The 20,289-nt window shown below is 43.6% G+C and overlaps 1 protein-coding gene across 1 annotated transcript; it reads left to right on the forward strand.

Moving 5' to 3' along the window:
• Positions 1-486: 486 nt before the first annotated feature.
• Positions 487-17,752, forward strand: lnpep (leucyl/cystinyl aminopeptidase). The gene is made up of 22 exons (XM_061817988.1): positions 487-888; positions 2,979-3,073; positions 3,899-4,101; positions 4,183-4,294; positions 5,706-5,945; positions 6,303-6,493; positions 9,373-9,511; positions 9,815-9,949; positions 10,033-10,153; positions 10,231-10,382; positions 10,476-10,589; positions 11,042-11,173; positions 11,268-11,402; positions 12,744-12,904; positions 13,016-13,104; positions 13,214-13,397; positions 13,468-13,624; positions 14,855-15,039; positions 15,142-15,303; positions 16,606-16,746; positions 16,827-16,908; positions 16,987-17,752. The coding sequence occupies exons 1-22, from the start codon at positions 861-863 to the stop codon at positions 17,116-17,118; spliced, it is 3,090 nt and encodes a 1,029-aa protein (XP_061673972.1). The 5' UTR covers positions 487-860; the 3' UTR covers positions 17,119-17,752.
• The last annotated feature ends 2,537 nt before the right edge of the window (positions 17,753-20,289 follow it).

The raw sequence follows: 20,289 nt of genomic DNA on the forward strand, positions 1-20,289 counted from the left end.
AGGTTTTACAAAAACCATGGAAGTTGATACACATGACTTGCCTTCGCGGACCACATAAAATCATGGGGCGGCCTGCATCTTGTCCTCAGGCCTTGAATTTGACACCAGTGCTCTCGACCATAGCTTTGTCTAATAAAAAAGTGGGTGTAGCAGAGAACACTACAGTATACGTATGGTGTGTGTACAAACACACGCACCCACGATATTTTTTTATATAATTTATACAGTTAATAGAATAGAACAATAAATCAAGAGAATCGATTACAACTATAAACAATTTAAATTTTAGCATCTTTAAAAATGTGTTTGCATATGTGGCACTGAAGTGCAATATTAAAAAGACACGTCAAGTTCGAATCAACTGCAAACATCAAAAGTTTCAACATGGAGTAATTTTTTTTTCCTAAAAATGATTTCTCAACGTTGCTTTTCCGGTTGTTATTTTAGGCCCGCCTCTGCATATTGTTAGCCAATAGGATGCGAGAGCTGGCTCAGTTGTCAACAACTGTTCGGCGAGCAAGTCAAGTGTACCGTCGTACATTTTTACCAATTCCGTTTGCGGACAAATATATATGAATTTTGTGCCTTTTAAATTGTGGAACAAGACCGCGTTGGATGGACGAGTTTAATTGAAGTCAGTCAGCTACAATTTCGTGAAATTGGCTCGTCCCTGGTTAGCTAGCGTAGCTGGTGTTGGTGTTTTGAGGACGAGCTGCAGTCAGTCAGTCAGTCAGTCAGTCAGTCAGGCAGGCAGGCACGTACGTCAGTGGCGTGTCCAGCCATTAAAAGCACACGTCTGATCCAAACGTGTCCTAATATCCTGCTCCCGGGACCTAAGATCCTCCTTCCAATAATGTGCGATGGACCCTTTTGACTATAACAGTTCAGGTAAGGAAGTACGACGGGTTACTGTACGTGACAGCAAGCTAGCAGCGAGCAATCTCGCTAATAATAACCATTCATTGGGAGTGACTTTCAACTGCGGACACGAGGTCGGGAGGAGTCAGTTTTCCCTTTATCTATTACACGAGCCTGCTAAAAACTTAACATACAATTAATTGAGCGACTTAATTGAGCTAGGACCCTCCCCCGTCTTTGTTAGGTTTCATATTTAGTCATAGCAGATAAGTCGTATTCGGGTCTGCTTTGCCGACCAGCACACATGCAGCAGCTGATCAATAACCTCTTCTGTTGTCCCAATATAACCAAGACGTTATTGACAAAAACAGACAAGCATATTTTATGTCAGATGGCAGAGGAGATGAGCACTTCATTGTTGTTATTGCTCGAGTAAATGACCCAAATCACCTCTAAATAGGCTCCGTTATATGTTCTTATCCCGTCTTCTTATGGCTAGCTCCAATTGAAGAAAGTGATGGACGTCAGGGGATAAATAAACTGTAAGTTTGACTCTTAAATGGGTTCAAATATCGAAATATGTTCAGAAGCTGCGTTTCCCCACTATTTGTGTAATGTTTTATTTTTTTTTTAACGTTCTAAACTTAGTGACAAACAAGTAATATGAGGGTTACACTCTTGCAGATTTTCTTACTTGTCACGCAAGTGTAAAAGGAAGTTAACCACTTTCAAACCAAAACCTCAACCGGTTTTGATGGTTCAAATGTGAGTGTGCTTACTTGCCACCTACAACTGTCTTCTGTCTTTCTCTTATCCTGTTCTTTTCACTTAACATCCTCTGTTTGCCGTATCGAAACCAAAAAGTAGAGAAAAAGCAAAACCTGTTCATCTTTTGCTTGTTGTCAGTCTGGAGTACACACTTTTCTGTGGCTTCAAAGGCATCTCGATCTGTAACGAGTGACTGAATTCATCGTTTGGAGTCACTGGTTATTATTATTATTTTTTGCTTTAGGTCATCTGACCCTTTTATAACTTCTATAATCGGGCCACAAGGTCTGGTTTATTTCAGGTTATGTTCTTTCATCTTCTTGAGGTATTCCACATTACCAAATATAGAGTTCCTTACCTATTAATAGGCATTTATGCAGTCAGTGTGAAACTGACAGACAGATACCCACGTGACAGAAGGTCGGAATGCGTGAAGTTAGCCCACACGTCCACCCTTGCATTTAGGGTAAATACATTCTAAACTCACGGCTCGAGACATTTTTATTCCCTCCTTCAAATCTATTACATAGTGGCCGGACATCCTCATTACCCAACTAACTATGCAGCAGTGTATAGGTAATTAGCACTGGGGCCATGTTTTACTACATTGACTAATTCCGAATCGGGAGGCTAAACATGACATTTATTGTTTGTGGAAATGAGCAGAGAATGGAATTCCCTCCTGGAGAATTTGACGTTTACCATGCACACGCGGTGCAGGTCGCTGAAAAGCGTTCTTGTGTAATCTTTGGGCGCGTGTGACAAGAGCGGACGCGACACGGTCGTGATTATTTCATTATTCGGAGCCGGTTGGGCCAGCGTGGCGACAAACAAGGCTCGCAGTTTGCTTCACTTGAAGTCAATTCCATCGTAATATCCAGAGTAGTATACATACTAAGTAAATTAAAGTAGCACAAAATACTGCATGTGCTTGCTTAGGAAACTATGAAATAAATAGAATTAGAAATTTCCACAAATTAAAGAGGGAATAACATTTAGGCAAGGATGTCAATTTAGATAAAAAAAAAAAAAACAGGAATTAGTTGTAATTTAAAAAGGAGTTCTTAATTTGAAGATTTGCAAGGATTCCAGCTAATTATGCCGATTTACTTGACAGGTGCAGTACAGGTAAATGTTGTTTGTTTAACAGGCGAAGACTAACAAACTCTTTTCCCCGAGGAAAATAAGAGAAAAGCAAACACTAAAAACGAAAAGAGAATCCAACGGCACTTCAACGGCAGTGAATGCAAAGATGTGAAACTGCGTGAAGAGACTCTTCTTTCATCAGCCCTTTCATTTCCTCATGTGTCACGCTTGCCTTACCGTGTTTCTTCCTCTTCTTCCGGCTGCAGAGCGTGCCACCCTGCCACGGAACATGATTGAGAACACCATGTTCGAAGAAGAACCTGACGTTGTGGATCTGGCCAGAGACTCGGCAGCGTATCCGGTACGCTCAAGTCATTGCACTGGCCGCTATGGCAGCGATCACAATTTAAAGCACTCTTTGCGTTTGACGCTCGCTAGCCACGACATTTGCACTTCCAATTCAGCCCAACGTGAGCTGCTACCTTAACATCCATCCATTTTCTTCGCCGCTTATCCTCACGAGGGTCACGGAGAGTGTTGGAGTCAATCCCAGCCTTCATCGGGCAAGAGGCAGGGTACACCCTGAACTGGTTGCCAGACAATCGCAGGGCACATAGAAAGAAACAGCCACACTCACAATCGCACCTAAGGGCAATTTAGAGTGTCCAATTAATGTTGCATGTTATGGGGATGTGGGAGGAAATTGGAGTGCCCAGAGAAAACCCACGCAGGCACGGGGAGAACATGCGAACTCCACACAGGCGGGGCCGGGATCGAACCCAGGTCCTCAGAACTGTGAGGCCGACGCTTTACCAGCTGATCCACCGATGCACAGTCATAAAATGACATTATTGTCAGGAATCAGCAGCACAGGGGCAGACCCAAATGCAGGACTCTCAGGCGAAGGCATAATGTTCAGACCTGTTGCTCCACCGTGCCGCCGCTACCTTAACAAATAATCAAAATACATGTAAAATAAATGTTTATAAATGATACAGAGGTTGTTATGAAAATAACAAACGTACAACTGAAATAGAATTCAACCGAAAGTGCATAGTATCTGACAGTCTCGATTAAAAAATTTGAATTTTCAAAAGAAGTGCTTAAATTTTGTAGCTGATTCTTACTTACCAGTAATTTTGTGTCCACTCAGTCAGTGTCGATGGTCTTTACAATGTGACTTCAGACATTTCCGGCCCTTGACCCAGATGAGACTGCGTACGAGCCTCGCAGCTCCCGGCTTCTGGTGCGAGGCTTGGGGGAGAACGACGTGGATGACGACGATGAGGACTGCGAGTCCTCGGCCCGACTTTTGGGCATGTCCTTCATGAACCGCAGTGCCAGCCAGAGATCCAACGCATCTATTCATGTCAGACAGTCTCTACCCAGGTAAGATGATTTTTTTTTCAATCGCACTACTGCTGTTTAGATTTATAGTAGGTAAAAATGAATACTTGTCCTGTGTCCCAGATCATGTTCACCACCCTCAGCCCGCACCACGGTTGTTTGTGTGCTATTTTTGGTCATAGTGGCCTCCATGACCATGGTGTTGTACTTTTTACCTGGGTGCAACTTTACAAAGGTAAGAAAAATACAGTGTTCTTGTGCATTTTATGATTTTTAGTAATTCCCGGCCTACAGAGCGCACCTGGTTATAAGCCTCGCCCAGTACATTTGTAAAGGAAATACCATTTGGTACCTACATGTTCCGCAGCTGTGTAAAAGCCGCAAGTGCCCACATTGAAACCCACATTGAAACACGAGGTATTTACAAAGAAAAACGGTACACAGAGAGTTTAACGCTAGCTCATTCAGAATGCTGCTGGTCGCGATCTGACCAAAACAAAGAGCATAGGACTCCAATCCTAAAGTCCTTGCACTGGCTTCCAGTCAGCTTTAGAATAGATTTGAAAGTTCTGCTACTGGTCTATAAATCACTAAACGATTTAGGTCCTGAATAGATGAAAGAAATGCTTACGGAATACAAACCCAGTTGAGCTCTGAGATCGACTGACTCAGGTTAAATAGTGGAGCGCAGAGTCCAAAGCAAACATGGTGAAGCAGCATTTAGCTATTATGCTGCACACAGATTTAATAAGTTGCCAACAGAGGTGAGGTCAGCCCCAACATTGTGAATGTTTTTAAATCCAGGTTGAAAACTACTTTTTTCTCATGCTTTTTAGAATATATCCACTTTTTGATCAAATCACTTGCATTGTATGCGGATTTAATTGTCTTTTTTTTTTTACTATTTTGTTTGTCATTTTTTTTAATGCCGTTTTAAATGTTTTATCGCTTTGTTTTCAAAATGCCTTTAATCATGTAAAGCACATCGAGTTACCTCGTGTATGAAATGCCCTATACTAATAAATTTGCCTTGCTTTAGCGCCGCTGGGCTAACGCTAACACTAGCGGCGCACTAACGGGGCCGGTAAAAAAAAAAAAAAACACACACATACTGGTGGAAATCACTGAAACACGGCAGTAACACGCTAGTGCAGCGCTAACAGGACCTGACCGGTAAAAGTCACTTCCTCGGCACATATATTCCACCGGTCTCACTGTTACCTTTTCCGCTAGAGTGCCCCCTTGCGGCCGTTAGAGAAAAATCCATAAATAAGCCGCATCACCGCATAAACCGCAGCGTTGAAAGTGTGTGAAAAAAGTCGCAGTTTATAGGCCAGAAATTAATTAATTAGTCCCTTGTCACTGTCTATCACCTGGGCACCGCAGAGGTCTTGTACTTAGTGTGTCAGGTCGGTGTTTAAATCTCTGTTCCTGTCTTGTTGTGTGGAATTCCCATGTTCTTCCCATGCTCGCGTGGGTTTTCTGGGTTCCTCAGCCAAAGTGCTTAGCCCACCTCTTACCCAAATCCAGCAGGGATAGGCTTCAGCTCACTCCCTTAATCCAAGAACAGCAAGCACAATTGAAAATGGATGGACGGGCTTTTAGCGGCATCCATACTTTTATAAAAAAATCTTCACTCTTTGCAGATGGGATGTCCTAAACAAGGAAACAAGACATCTAATGGCACCGATGGGGAACTCTTCCCCTGGGCACAATACCAGCTCCCTCGTAGCGTACGTCCTCTCAGCTACGACCTGACCTTCACCCCTGACTTCAGCACCATGGATTTCAGCGGCCACACCGTCATCAACATGTTTGTACTTCACAACACCAAGCGCATTGTCCTGCACAGCGCTCATCTCAACATTAGCAAAGCTACATTCAAGGTGGGATTTCGGGTTTTAATCAATCTGGTGTTGAAAGAGTTTGTAATTTCTTTGCCGCTTGTGCCGTGGAACTCCTTGTTGCTGGTGCAGTCCAGTGCTGGCCCGGCCCTGGATAAGTGTGGGTGAGGGCATTCGATGTAAAAATTAATCTGATCGAATCATGTGATTTGGAGAATGATTACTCGGAATTTGTGCAGTCACACTCATTCTACTGAAATTTGGAACAATTCTCATAAGACCATATTCTTCTAAAAACAACAGTTTTATAACAACAAGCAATTTGTTACTGAGGAGAAAAGTATCTTCAAGCATTTTGGCGTGTGGTCTGTAATTTAACGTCAGCTTTGTCTCTTCCAGCTTGGTGACGGGGAGGCCAGTGACGTCACCATATTGGAGTACTTGCCAAGGGAGCAAATAGCTGTGAAATTCTCTGAGGAGCTGAAGGCAGGGCAGCGCTGTGTTTTGACTCTCGACTACGCTGCCAGCCTGTCGCACACCTATGACGGTTTCTACAATAGTTCCTACACAGATCAGCATGGGAACAAAAGGTACCCCAAGATGAGATTTTTCTTCAGTTAAACCTACGAAAATAAATTGTGTAACGTGTTCAGACGATCAATATTTTAACATTCGGAAAGTGTCAAACATCCATCCATTTTTTTTGCCGCTTATCCTCACGAGGGTCGCGGGGAGTGCTGGAGCCTATCCCAGCATTCAACGGACAGGAGGCGGGGTACACCCTGAACTGGTAACCAGCCAATCGCAGGGCGAATAGAGACAAAAAGCCACACTGACAATCACACCTAGGGGCAATTTAGAGCGTACAATTAATGTTGCATGTTTTTGGGATGTGGGAGCAAACCTACGCAGGCACGGGAAGAACATGCAAACTCCACATAGGCGGGTCCGGGATTGAACCCAGGACCATAGAATTGTGAGGCCATCTGATCCACCGTGCCGCCCAATTGTCAAACAAAACAAAAGAAATACATTTAAAGTGCTTATCCCGTGATGACTCATTAAAATCATGAACAGGAAAGTGCTTGTAATGTGATACTTTTATGTTTTTATAGCAAATGTAATTGGAATAAAATTTTGTGCTGCGGTAGCTTGCAATATTACCACAATATGTTTTGCGATGGGCACGGTGGATGTGCCCATGTGCCTTGCGATTGGCTGGCAACCAGTTCAGGGTGTACCCCGCCTCCTGCCCGTTGACAGCTGGGATAGGCTCGAGCACTCCTCGCGATCCTTGTGAGGATAAGCGGCTAAGAAAATGGATGGATGGATGGATGTTTTGCGATGGTAGTTGAAGGTCAGCTTTCAAAACTAAAATTTCCATGACGATGAATTATTTTTGGAATTATTCAGAGTCCGCGGCACAGTGATCAGCTTGTAAAACAGTGGCTTCACAGTTCTGAGGTCCCGGGTTCAATCCCGGACCCGCCTGTGTGGAGTTTGCATGTTCTCCCTGTGCCTATGTTGATTTTCTCTGGGGACTCCGGTTTCCTCCCACATCCCAAAAACATGCAACATTCATTGGACACTTTAAATTGCCCCTAGGTGTGATTGTGAGTGCGGCTGTTTGTCTCCATGTGCCCTGCGATTGGCTGGCGACCAGTTCAGGGTGTGCCTTGCCTCCTGCCCGTTCACGGCTAGGGTAGGCTCCAGCACTCCCTGCGACCCTTGTGAGGATAAGCGGCTGAGAAAATGAATTATTCAGAGTCCAAACTGTTAACTTTATAAAACATTTATTAAATCTATAGGCAATGTTTTAAGTAATGTTTTACATTATTATCACAATACATGTAGTCACTCAGTTAAAAAAAAAAAAAAAAAGTAAAATCAGTACTTAACCTGTTTAATATTAAAGCTAATATGCGTCACTCCTATGCTAATAATTCTGCATTAGTCTGGGTTGCCCCCCCTTATCTGCCCCTATATTGTGGGCCTAGCAGGTTGCTGGGAGGCGTCTCGTATTTCCTCAACTTGTGTACAGCTGTTGTCTTTTGTTGTCTTCTTTTTTCAATTATTATTATTAATTATTAGCCCATCACGCCCCTTTTGAAAGTTTGTTCTGAACGATTGTAGTCTTCAATATCTAAAGAAAAAAACAGTAGCACCTTAAAAATCCCATTGCGAAACTTTTCCGGCATAAAAAGGAATATGCAACCTCAATTCCAATGGAGTTGGGACGTTGTGCTAAACAAACAAAACTACAGTACAATGATTTGCAAATGATGTTCAACCTATATTTATTTAATACACCACAAAGACAATATTTAATGTTCAAACTGAAAAACTTTGCTGTTTTTAGCAAATAATCATTAAATTTCGAAAAAAATGGGAACGTTGACGAATTCTTATTAAACACCTGATCGGAACATCCCACAGGTGAACAAGCGAAATGGGAACAGTTGGGAATTCTGCACTTTACAACAGCGTCCTAGTAAAAAAGCGCGGGAACTACGCTGGCCTGCCGGCAGTCTACGCCCGTCCCCTGTTGAAAATGTGTAGCGCGATATGAAGTTCAAAATACGACAAAAAGAAGAATGGGAAAGAATTCCGCCTACAAAGCTTCAATAATTGTGTCCTCAGTTGTCGAACGTTCATTGAATGTTTTTAAAAGAATAGGTGATGTAACATAGTGGTAAACATCCCAGCATTTTTGGAATGTAGATTCTGAGTTATTGATTATTTGCTAAAAATAATAAAGTTTATCAGTTCAAACATTCAGTATATTGTCTTTGTAGTGTGGCGGCCTCACAGTTCTGAGGATTGGTGTTCAAATCCCGGCCGCACCTGTGTGGAGTGTGCGTGTTCTCCCCGTGCCTGCGTGGGTTATCTACGGGCTATCCGGTTTCTTCCCACATCCCAAAAACATGGAACATTAATTGGACACTCTAAATTGCACCTCGGTGGGATTGTGAGTGCAACTGTTTGTCTCAGTGTTCCCTGCGATTGGCTGGCAACCAGTTCAGGGTGTACCCCGCCTCCTGCCCGATGACAGCTGGGATAGGCTCCAGCTCTCCCACGACCCTCCTGAGGATAAGCATATCAGAAAATGGATGAATGGATGTCTTTGTAGTGTATTAAATTAAACATGGGTTGACCAGGATTTGCAAATGAGTGTATTCTGTTTTGATTAGTTTAACACAACGTTCGAACTTCACACAGAGCTTCTTTTCCGCTTCCGCCGAAGAGGTCCAAAAAACCTAATCTGCATTTCTAAAACATCAAAATGCAAAGTGCATATACGTCCTCTAACCACTCGAGTGTTACAGTACTTTCGTTAAAGTAGAGACAGAGTTTAAGCATGTACAATACTGAACTGCTGCCATGCGGCCCCCAAGCCATTCAGATTAAGTGTGAAGTATTTACAAGTTACATAATTCAGCATTTTAATCTGCCCATCTCTTGCCCTCAGGGTCCTGGCTGCAACCCAGTTCGAGCCGCTCTACGCTCGAAAGGCCTTCCCTTGTTTTGACGAGCCATCATTTAAAGCCACCTTTTTGGTGAAAATCAACAGGAAGCCGGAGTACATGACACTGTCCAACATGCCTCAGGTACTTTGACACCAGTTGGGGGTTATTATAGTTGTTCCTGCGAAGAAATTCTAGTTCGTGTATCCGACAACAAAACACCATCATGTCAAATGTTTCTTTAAAAATGGATCCTTTTATTTGTGTATTAGATACAAGTCATTAGCTCTTTTTTTTTATTTTCTTGGTAATCACATTTTGTTCCTTCTTGCAATCATTCTCGCTACTTACATGAAGTCTTTGTTATGCTGATATTTTATTACCATTTGTCTGAGGAACAACTGAATAAAAAAAAACCCAAATCGCGCTCTCTGACGTGTGCCTCAGCTGCACAGCACGCAGCTCGCCAGTGGCCTCGTGCAGGATGAATTTGCAAAGACGAGCGTCAACATGAGCACGTACTTGGTGGCCTTCGTCGTTGGTAACTTCACCTCCGTCAGCAAAAACGTCTCCGACATTTTGGTAGGTTTGATTTCTCAAGTGCTTTTTTTTTTCTATTCGGATAATCATTCAGACTGAAAATCTTGATTTGGGTGCATTTTTAGGTTTCTGTGTACAGTGTACCAGAGAAGAAAGCGCATACTAACTACGCTCTGGATACTGCATCCAAACTACTTGAATTTTACAATGGCTACTTTGAAATAAACTATCCTCTTCAGAAACTAGGTGAACATTGACATCATCATCCCCCCCCGCCGCCGATGGTTAGAATCCCCACTGAAATGTATTCTCTCATTTGGCAGACTTGGTTGCCGTCCCAGACTTCCTGGCAGGAGCCATGGAGAACTGGGGTCTGATCACCTTCAGAGAAACCGGCCTGCTGTTGGGGGGACATTCCTCTCTTTTGCAAAAACAAAGCGTTGCTGCCATCATTGCACATGAGCTGGCTCATCAGGTACTTACTTTATTTTATTTTATTTTTTGTTGCCTACATTGTACTGAGCGGTGAGGATGCCTGTGCCATAACGTTGTTACTGGTGTGGTCCAGTGGTTTGGAAACCTGGTCACAATGAGCTGGTGGAGTGACCTGTGGCTCAACGAAGGCTTTGCCACTTTTATGGAGTTCATGTCAGTGCAGAGGGTGCTGCCGGAGCTTGACATGGTAAGCCATTTTGGATTCCACACACGCGCAGCTAAAATTTATCAGACCACTTCATAAAAAGTTCAATTAAGTTGAAGGAAAGGCCACGACTGTCTTAAACGAGTGGGTTGGTAATTAGAGGTGTCTCGATCCGATCACGTGATCGGAAACGGGAGCCGGTCACATAATTTTCGCGTGATCTGTATCAGGTGATTTTCTATGCACTCAAAGACACTTCGGTAAGCCCGACTCAAAAGTGATTTAAGTTTGGAATTCTTCATTCCTGTTCAAAATGATTAAACGTCGACGGCGCTGAAAACGAAAGCATTCGTGTTAAAGCAGTTTATGATGCTGGATGGCCTCATTTCATTTCCATGACAATCGGTCTTCTAAATTTGTGAAACGCACTATGTGAGACCATCGAGGCACTGCGCCGTCTGCTCGGCCATTAGGTTTTGTGTTTGTGTTTGCAGAGTAACTTGTTCTTAGCGATGCGATTCCGAACCTTGGACAGAGATGCGCTTAACTCCTCCCACGCCGTGTCCACCGAAGTCAGCACACCGGAGCAGGTGCAGGAGATGTTCGACTCCGTGTCCTATCAGAAGGTGCACGTCTCCATATTTTTTTCAACATTTTTTTCCTATTTACCGGATGCGTAATTCAGGCAGTGATAAAAATGTGCTCTGCTTGGTCTCCTAGGGAGCTTCCATTCTACTGATGTTGAACACGTCTTTGCCAGGTGACCAGCAGTTCAGAAAAGGCATCATTCAGTATCTGAAACAGTTTGCCGGTTTAAACACCGACACTGACGACCTCTGGAACAGTCTTACCGAGGTAGGTACATTATTGATGAGAAGTTCCGATTATGATATTTAGGTGGGATAATAATACAGGGAGTCCTCGGATTAGGACGGTCTCCACCTGAGACGTTTTGACTTTACAACGCCCGTCCCCCGTCCGCCATTTTGTCTGGCTAACGCTCGTCCGTGTTTATCTCACCCTCCTTTTTCGGCATTATCCCCCCAAAGAAGAAAGCTGTCTTTTAGCAATGCTTCTGCAGCCAAAAGAAAGTCTTTTCCCGTGGAAACGAAGCTCAAGATCATAAAAAGACTGGAAAAAGGAGCAACACCTAGACCACCAAGGCTTCAGTCGGTCAACCGTGGCGACAATTATTAACCCATTCATCGGCAGGGTGGCAGTTCTTTGCCTTATTGAGATAAAAGTCTCCTAACAGGCCACAATCAAGGAAATAAAATAACACTTCTTTTTCGTTTATGGTTAAGTTATATGATAACTTTACTAATGTATAATCTCGTCCCAAAAATGGGACGCTGCCCGCGAGAGGGTACTCGAGTTTTCTTCGTAGATCGTCACAAAAATAGGACCTTTCTCATTAAGGGATATATTTTTCAAGGGAAAAAAATGGTATAGCTGTAATCCAACTAGTTTATTACAGCTATGTACTGTAAATAAGTAAATTAAAAACATCAGCTTTTCAACGTTCCAAACTTTGTGTCCTATGTCGCTCCGACCTGGGTAACCGGTGTCAGAGAAGTTTTATCTCAACAACTTAACAGAAAACGGGTTTCAGACGCTCTATGTGTACTTTAGGCAGCCCTGTTGGGTCAGGAAGGAAAGGGAAATAACGCCGTGCTAACTTTGACCGATGAGTTATCCTCTCCTGGTACCGAATTATGGCTTCAGATTAAAACGCTTAAATATTTTGATATACTGAAGGATATAATGTGTGAAAATCATGACACTGCCCACGATTGGGTTGAAGGCAAAGCCCGTATTTTTGCGCTTGTGAAGGGTTCTGTTCCTGTGTCGGATACAATGATCACAAAACAAGGTTCTTTGATACTCGTCGTGATGGAGAGGATAGAGGACCAGGTTCCTTCGCAATAGCTAAACACGGCCACCCCCTTCTTCTTCTTCTCCGTCCACCTCTGTTGCTAAGTACGTCATCTTGTTTAGTTCAATGTATTTGTCTTTTATACAAAATATTTTGATGTAAATTCTGACTTTAATGGTGCAATCTGACTCAAGTCGAGATTCGAGTTAAGGCGCTACTGTAGGAACGGATCTCCGGTCGTCGACCGAGGACTGCCCGTACAGAGGAGTCTTAAATCTGAAATAGAATTAAATGATAATTGATTTTCTTTCGGTTCTTAGGTCGAGGTCTCAAGTCAGCATCCAAATGTGTCAGAGATGATGAGGTCATGGACTTCCCAGAAAGGCTTCCCGTTGGTTACGGTATCCCGTACGGGGGATGTGGTCAATTTAAAACAGGAGATTTTCCAGCTCACATCAGACAACTCCAAACATTCCTCCAGGTAGCCTGCGTCTTCCTCCTTCTCTTCCTTCTCCTCTTTCACTTTTGTGATTTGTGGTGATGGGAAGTCACCGGACCAAAAGGTCAAATTTTATTTTGCCCTTTGTCCTAGCTTGTGGAATATTCCCGTGACCTACGTGAATGACAGCTGTAGTTTGGGCCCTGAGTGCAAACAGTTGTTCGTGCTGAATACGCAGTCAGGTGAATGACAAACTTCCAACGAATAATCATTTATAGAGTCATCGTTTGCCAAAGTCTGCACACGGCAGGCGCTAATTTGGTGAAACACCTTTGCACACTCTCTTCTTAGGAACTTTTAAGGTGGCAGAAACAGTGAAATGGTTGAAGTTGAACTACAGGAGCACGGGCTTCTATATCGTTGACTATGGAGAAGAAGGCTGGGCTGCTCTGACTGACGCCATGACCAAGAACTTCCAAGTTCTCACGCAGGAGGACCGCGCCTCGCTGATACACAACATCTTTGCACTCTCCAGGTACGTTTGCAGATAAAACACCCTTATGTATTTGCGTTCATCGCTCTGTTTGTCCTTCACATCGTCTCAGACTGGGACGCGTGTCCTTCCGCCAAGTCCTCAACCTCCTGAAGTACATGCCGAATGAAACTGAGAGTAGTCCTGTGAGGGAGGCCTTGCTGCAGCTCCAGAACATCTACCAGATGCTGCAGAAAAGATACAAGGAGGGTCTTGTCAGCCGCATGAAGGTGTGCACGCACACACACACACACACACACACACAAAGAAAAGATATGATATGAATGTTTTAGTGTTTTTTGGATGAGGATGTTTTGTCACTAGAAAGGCCTGAGACATGTAAGTGATGCATGGAACCAAATTGCTGTAGCTGAACTGTGCGATTCTTTTGGCAACCTTCCATTGATGGAAGATGAACTGTACCATGGCGACCTGAACTGGACAACTTGGTGGAATCCATCCATCCATCCATCCATCCATTATCTACTGCTTCTCCGGGTTGGGTCACGGGGGAATTAGCTTCAGCAGGGATACCCAGACTTCCCTTTCCCTAGCCACTTCTTCCACCTCTTCCGGAGGGATCCCGTGGCGTTCCCAAGCTAGCCGAGACACATAGTCTCTCCAGCGTGTCCTGGGTCGTCCCCGCGGGTCTCTCTCCGGTGGGACATGCCCGGAACACCTCACCAAGGAGGCGTCCGGGAGGCGTCCGGATCAGATGCCCCAGCCACCTCATCTGGCTCCTCTCGATGCGGAGGAGCAGCGGTTTGACACTGAGCCCCTTCTGGATGACCCAGCTTCTCACCCGATCTCTAAGGGAGACCCTGCGGAGGAAACTCATTTCGCCCACTTGTATCCGGAATCACGACCCACAGCTCATCCCCATAGGTGAGGGGAGGAACGTAGATCGACTGGGAAATTGAGAGCTTCCCCTTTCGACTTGGCTCCCTCTGCACCGCAACGGACCGATACAAAGTCCGCATCACTGCAGACGCCGCACCCATCCATTTGTCCATCTCGCACCCCATTCTTCCCTCACTCGTGAACAAGACCCCACGATACTCAAACTCCTCCGCTTGGGGCAGGATCTCATCCCCGACCTGGAGAGGGCACGCCACCCTTTTCCGATTGAGGACCATGGTCTCAGATTTGGAGGTGCTGGTTCTCATCCCAGCCGCTTCACACTCTGCTGCGAATTGCTCCGGTGAGCAAACTTGGTGGAATGTAACACAGATTTCATTGAAACAACTGGAAACCTGGTCTGGAATTTGATTCATTGTCATATTTATTCCCACAAACCGAGCAGGTTGTTTTTGGTTTTCTGAACTGGCGGTTTACTCTTATTTTAGTTTGTTGGTTAGTAGAGAAATGTCAGAAAACGTGCTATAATTACTTTTTGATAATTTTGAGAACCTTGGTTCTTTATCAAATTAACACGTGACCGCTCCTTGAAATTTTTGCAGGCACATATTCTGAAAGACTTTGGTGTGCTGATGGATAAGCAAACCTGGACTAAGGAGGAGAGTATCTCCAAACAGGACTTGAGATCTGCCCTGTTGGAAATGGCCTGTCATCTCGGGCAAGAAAAATGCACGCAGCAAGCGACAGCCATGTTTAAGCAGTACGTGGCGTCCAATGGAACCTCCATGTGAGTAAAACACATTGCGAATGGTGATAATCTGAATTAAACCATTGAAAGGAGGAGATGTGTTGAGCTGAAGTGTGGCATTTTTTTGGGGTGGTGGGGCAGGATTCCAGGCGACCTGCAGCGAGTTGTATTCACTGTGGCGGCTCAGTCCAATGAGGACTGGGAAAGTTTGCTCACCTTGTATCATTATGCCACGTATGACTCCGAGAAGCAAAAGTTGCTAGAGGGCTTAGCATCCACCCAGGACACGCAGAAAATGGTGTGGTGAGTAGCGTGCATAACCAGGATGCGCACATCCTTCATAACATAGCTGTTAATCCGTTGTTTCTAGATTGACGGTTTCAAATTTGCATCTTCAGATGAAAAGGAAGTTTGCTTTATACAATTTGAGCCATACCAGTCCGGGGGAAAAAAAAAAAGTCATCCAATTTTCAAGGGAAGAGCACTTATAATCACAGTGGTACCTCGCTTTTCGAACGTCTCTGTTTTCGTACAAATCGCCGCATGAAGTGGTGCGTAAGTCGAAAAGCTGCTGATTGTTTTCGTGAACGAGCAGAGGTTAGCTGGGGACAGCGTTGGCGAGGAAGGGGGGAGATGTCGTCCGATGAGGCTAAAAGCAGGAAGGATGTCTCAAGTGCCGATATAAAAGCTATCTGCGCTAAATGGAACGACATCCATAATTTTGTAGCACTCCATCACCCTAACAAAGCAGAATGTTGCAGAGCACTGCAAAAATTTCAATGACGTTGTTATGAGCCACTTCAGGAAGGTGCTCAGTAGACTGCAGAAAACAGTACATTAGATTCTTTGTCTGTTAAAAAGGGGTGGGTCACCCCCACCGAAGACATTTGAAACGGTTGTTTTGCATTGCTTTTTTCTTTTGTTCCATTAACCCTAACTCAAGTTAAATTTTTTGTACGTTACATACTTTCTCTGCAAATAAAAAACAATTTCTGTTTTTTTCCCCCCTCATTATTGTTTGTTTAAAGTTATTCTGCACTTTTAATAAAAAAAGGTTTACAAGGTTGGGGGCTAAGTCGCTACACATATGGCAATGGCAGACTAGCATACTACTAGCGTTATACTACTAAAGCATACATTTTAAGCAAAAAACAAACATTTTTTAAATGATTTAATTATATAAAGTATTTAAACTATACATGTATTTCTACTATGCAGTTTATTATCAGGAAAAGCTAAAAAAAAAAAAAAATTTAGGCCTGGAACGCATTATTTCATTTTCCATTCATTTTAATGGGAAAACGCGCTTCAGTTTTCAAATGTTTCGATTTCTTCGCCTTCTGTCTAGTAAAATCTGGAATTTTTAGATGTAAAGTATTTATGTAAATTCTTACATGTTTTCCATAGAAACTTGCCCACTTTGAATGCCTTAGCGCACACCGAAAAGCTTGAGTTGCCTTTTTTTTGTCGAGTGGGCGTAAATTTCATGGCTTGCTTTTTTCGGAGTTCAGCTACATGATTTAATTCCAATATTTGTTCTTATTTCACTGCTTTTTCTGTCTGAAATTGATTTTCTACTCATTAGGCTCATGTGGTTCCCCGCAGGCTTCTGAATGCCGGCTTGAATAGCAATATGATCCAGATCCAGAACCTTCCCTTGGTCGTCCACAGAATCTGCCAAGGCTTAGCTGGAAACTTGATTGCTTGGGACTTCATTCAAGAGAACTGGAACCGGCTCACACAAACGTGTGTGGATGATTTGAAGAAAAAAAAAAATTATCCATATTTGAAGATAAACTGGAATTTAATCAGTTTTATTGTTGTAGGTTCCCTGTAGGTTCCTATGCCTTACAATCACTCGTCAAGTCTACCACCTCTCACTTCTCTGAACAGTCGCACCTTAATCAGGTACTGAACATCATTTTCGCGAAGAAACAAAAGTTTGCCGGGATTTATCTACTGCTACGGCGTGCGTTTGTTGTGCAGGTGCAGTGTTTCTTCGCCAGCCTGAGTGAGCGCGGTTCACAGATGCGAAGCGCGCAGGAAGCGCTGGAGACCATCCGACTGAACCAGTCCTGGATGGAGAAGAATCTTCCCTCTCTTGATAAATGGCTTTAATGCAGGCCAGGCACTCCTTCCATTCTCTGCCCCCACCTCCCACACTCCCCGCAACCCCGATACCAGTTTAGCTGGTCAACCGGGGTACGTTGTCAAGACAACCGGCAAAGTTTGCACTTTTTGTCTCTTAGCTCTGTTTCGTCCAGGTCTGTGTCGAGCTGGACCGGGTAACATCTGACACATGGGCTCCTGTGAGATTTTTAAGCTAGCTCAGGGCGGCTCTGATTGTATCTGACGGCAACGTGTCAGACCCAAACACTCCTCACACTTGAAGCTGTGGACCAAACCTCACATCCGACAATCATGCGAACGATCCACTTTGCTTTACAGACCCTTTCAACTAGTGAGCGTTCCAACTGTTTCATCGCTGCTAAAAATCGAGAAACTGTTAGTCAGCAGTATTTTTAGTTTAAAAAAAATGTTTTTTGTCCTTGGGCCTTGCACTGTCTATATGCTTTATCATATAGACTCAGCTGCACATTTTTAAAGACACGAGCTTGTGACAATGAGCAATTTTTCCACCTAGGAAAAATGTGTACAGAAACAGTAGCAGCCCGGAATTATTTGCAGCTATATTCGAAAGTGGTTGGTCGACCAAAAAAAAAAAAAAAAAAGAAAAGAAAAAACTTCCCAATATGTACAGTAGATGGCGCAATGCACCACTGTGCTGTTTTAAGCAACCAAGGTGTCTTAAATTAAGCAAGCAGCACACGTCACATGCTACAGTACACATACTTGTTAATTTTATATTAGTCCAAGGCCCATTTTAAATGAGATTTCCCAAAATGAAATATTCTGGAATGATAATTAAAAAGGGTGGCACGGGGGCTCAGTTGGTAAAGCGTTGGCCTCACATTTCTGAGGTCCCGGGTTCAATCCCGGACCCGCCTGTGTGGAGTTTGCATGTTCTCCCCCGTGCCTGCGTGGGTTTCCTCCGGGCACTCCGGTTTCCCTCCCACATTCTAAAATTATTAATTGGACACTCTAAATTGCCCCTCGGTATGATTGTGAGGGGGTCTGTTTGTCTCGATGCCCCCTGCGACTGGCTGGCGACCAGTTTCAGGGTGTACCCCGCCTCCTGCCCGTCAACAGCTGGGATAGGCTCCAGCACGCCCCGCGACCCTTGTGAGGATAAGCGGCGAAGAAAATGGATGGATAATGTAAATATGTTTGGCCCCACAACCGCAGCAATTTTAAATGTGCCATTTTTATTGACCTCGCTCCACTCAAGTTTAACTTAATTCTCCCCCGCCCATTCTCGTGTACATAAAATTTCTAGAGGACATTTATTGATCCAACCTGATCAATGCTCCTGTCCAAACACTTTGTACTGTATTTCTCGTTTGTACTACCACCGCTTGAGGAGTTGTTTGTATAAGGGCTCACTTGTATAGAAGAACGTTTATATCGGGTATCTGTCCTCATCTCCCTGATGCAACGGTTTAAAGTTACTCCATCTCCAGAGTAAATAGCTGTCAACCTATTTATTATCTTGACTTGATCCCCTCCCCACTGCAAGGTTTTGCTCCACCGTGTGTTTCACGGCAAACTTGCTCCTCAGACTGTTGTTGCCTTTCGCACACATGACGTAGATTCTGCTTCATCGGACGGATTCCGTGTCGTCTTGTCGTCTACGAGACATGAACAGTTACACTTTTGTGCGTCCGATTGTGTTTGTTTCTGCTCTATTTTGGCCACCAGCAGAAACTCTGAACTCGGTAACCCACAAGAGATGAGATATCCTCGCGAGGCAGTGTAATGATTCGGTATGAGACATGAGGTGAGATGTTATCGTGAAGCAGAGCCTTCCGGAAGTGCTGACACACTGTAGCTATGCTGGAGATGCTCATCACATCACATGACTCAATAATCTTCAAAATATATCAACACGTGTGCGTGTGCATGCGTGGGTTGAACAGAATCTTTTGGCTTTTTTTTTTTTTTTTTGTCATGTGCTCCTGACAGACGAAATGGAAAACTCGAGTCGAATGATGTGAAAATTCCAATTGATTAAAAGGAAATCACACATTGAGAATTTGCAGGTGTTTTCTCAGGGATGTTTTTGTTGTAATTTTATATTTTTATGAGCATGTTTCTATTTTATGTGGGTGCCTAGCGTCATGAGCTGATTCGTTCCCAACCCAATAACTTGAACTTGCATACATTCACTGGTCTCACATTCACAATTGAATGAACTCTAATGCAAAGTCTGTAGCAAAAATGCCATTAGATAGAATATAATCCTCTGCTTTGATTGACATAGACTGGTATTTTTTTCATTATTATTGGCATGTTAATATACTGGTAGTTCTACCCAACTGCAGTCACTCACATTTGGCGAGCGGGACCACGATCGCAAATCTGGTAGTACTCACACCCCTTGACGAGTTCCACATTTTGCTGTTACACACTTTGTAAACCTTATTGGAGTATTGCTGTCTTTAAAAATCCCATAATGATAAAAGTGAAACCATAAATTCACGTGTGTAAATCTATCAGACGTGATTTTTCCGTTTGTAGGCGAGATTCCGTATTTTTAAATTGCATTGATTAAAAAAAAAAAAGTACATATATATACACACACAATATATATATATATATTCTCTCCTATTTCTACAATATTCCGACCGTAACCCGTGCCAGAATCCACACTCCTTCATTTTCCGGTCCGACTTTTGGAAGTGACGTGAAAGATCAGGTACGCGTCAGTTGATTGGTCGAATGTGTTCCTCCTGACCAATGAAAACTCTTGTTGTATACGAGGCGGTTCATGGGGCCATTTTAAAGTCAACACGATGGCGGTGCTCAAGAGGAAATAAATTCATCGATATGTCAAAAAATAAGTTCCGATGGGATTGGATGGAACGAGAAATCATCGATACAGTTAGAAAGAAGGGAGTTGGCCCTCTGTTAAGCGACTTCATGCGCAAAATCGACCTGGTAAAGCGTTGTGGACGTGGTGTCACGATAGTATTGACTATGGATGAAGAGATTTCAAGGCATTGGAAGTTCACGCAAAACGACAAAAACACTGAAAGCAACGAAAACGAACTTTTCCATGGCTGCTACATTCGGATGTCAACCCAAGGCCAACAACCAACCCCAGTTGCAGATGGTGAGCGTTCAGAAGCAATTACTTGTAAAAATGTCTGTATTATTTACTTGATGTCA

Source organism: Syngnathoides biaculeatus, chromosome 4 (assembly GCF_019802595.1).
Source record: "Syngnathoides biaculeatus isolate LvHL_M chromosome 4, ASM1980259v1, whole genome shotgun sequence".
Classification (NCBI taxonomy): domain Eukaryota; kingdom Metazoa; phylum Chordata; class Actinopteri; order Syngnathiformes; family Syngnathidae; genus Syngnathoides; species Syngnathoides biaculeatus.

Excerpts from the sequence above, each read along its gene's own strand:
- lnpep (XM_061817988.1), top strand. The coding sequence starts at position 861 with ATGGACCCTTTTGACTATAACAGTTCAG. Across the intron at positions 10,590-11,041 it reads TGCTGCCGGAGCTTGACATG|AGTAACTTGTTCTTAGCGAT; the intron begins GTAAGCCATTTT and ends TTGTGTTTGCAG. Across the intron at positions 13,625-14,854 it reads GTCTTGTCAGCCGCATGAAG|GCACATATTCTGAAAGACTT; the intron begins GTGTGCACGCAC and ends AAATTTTTGCAG.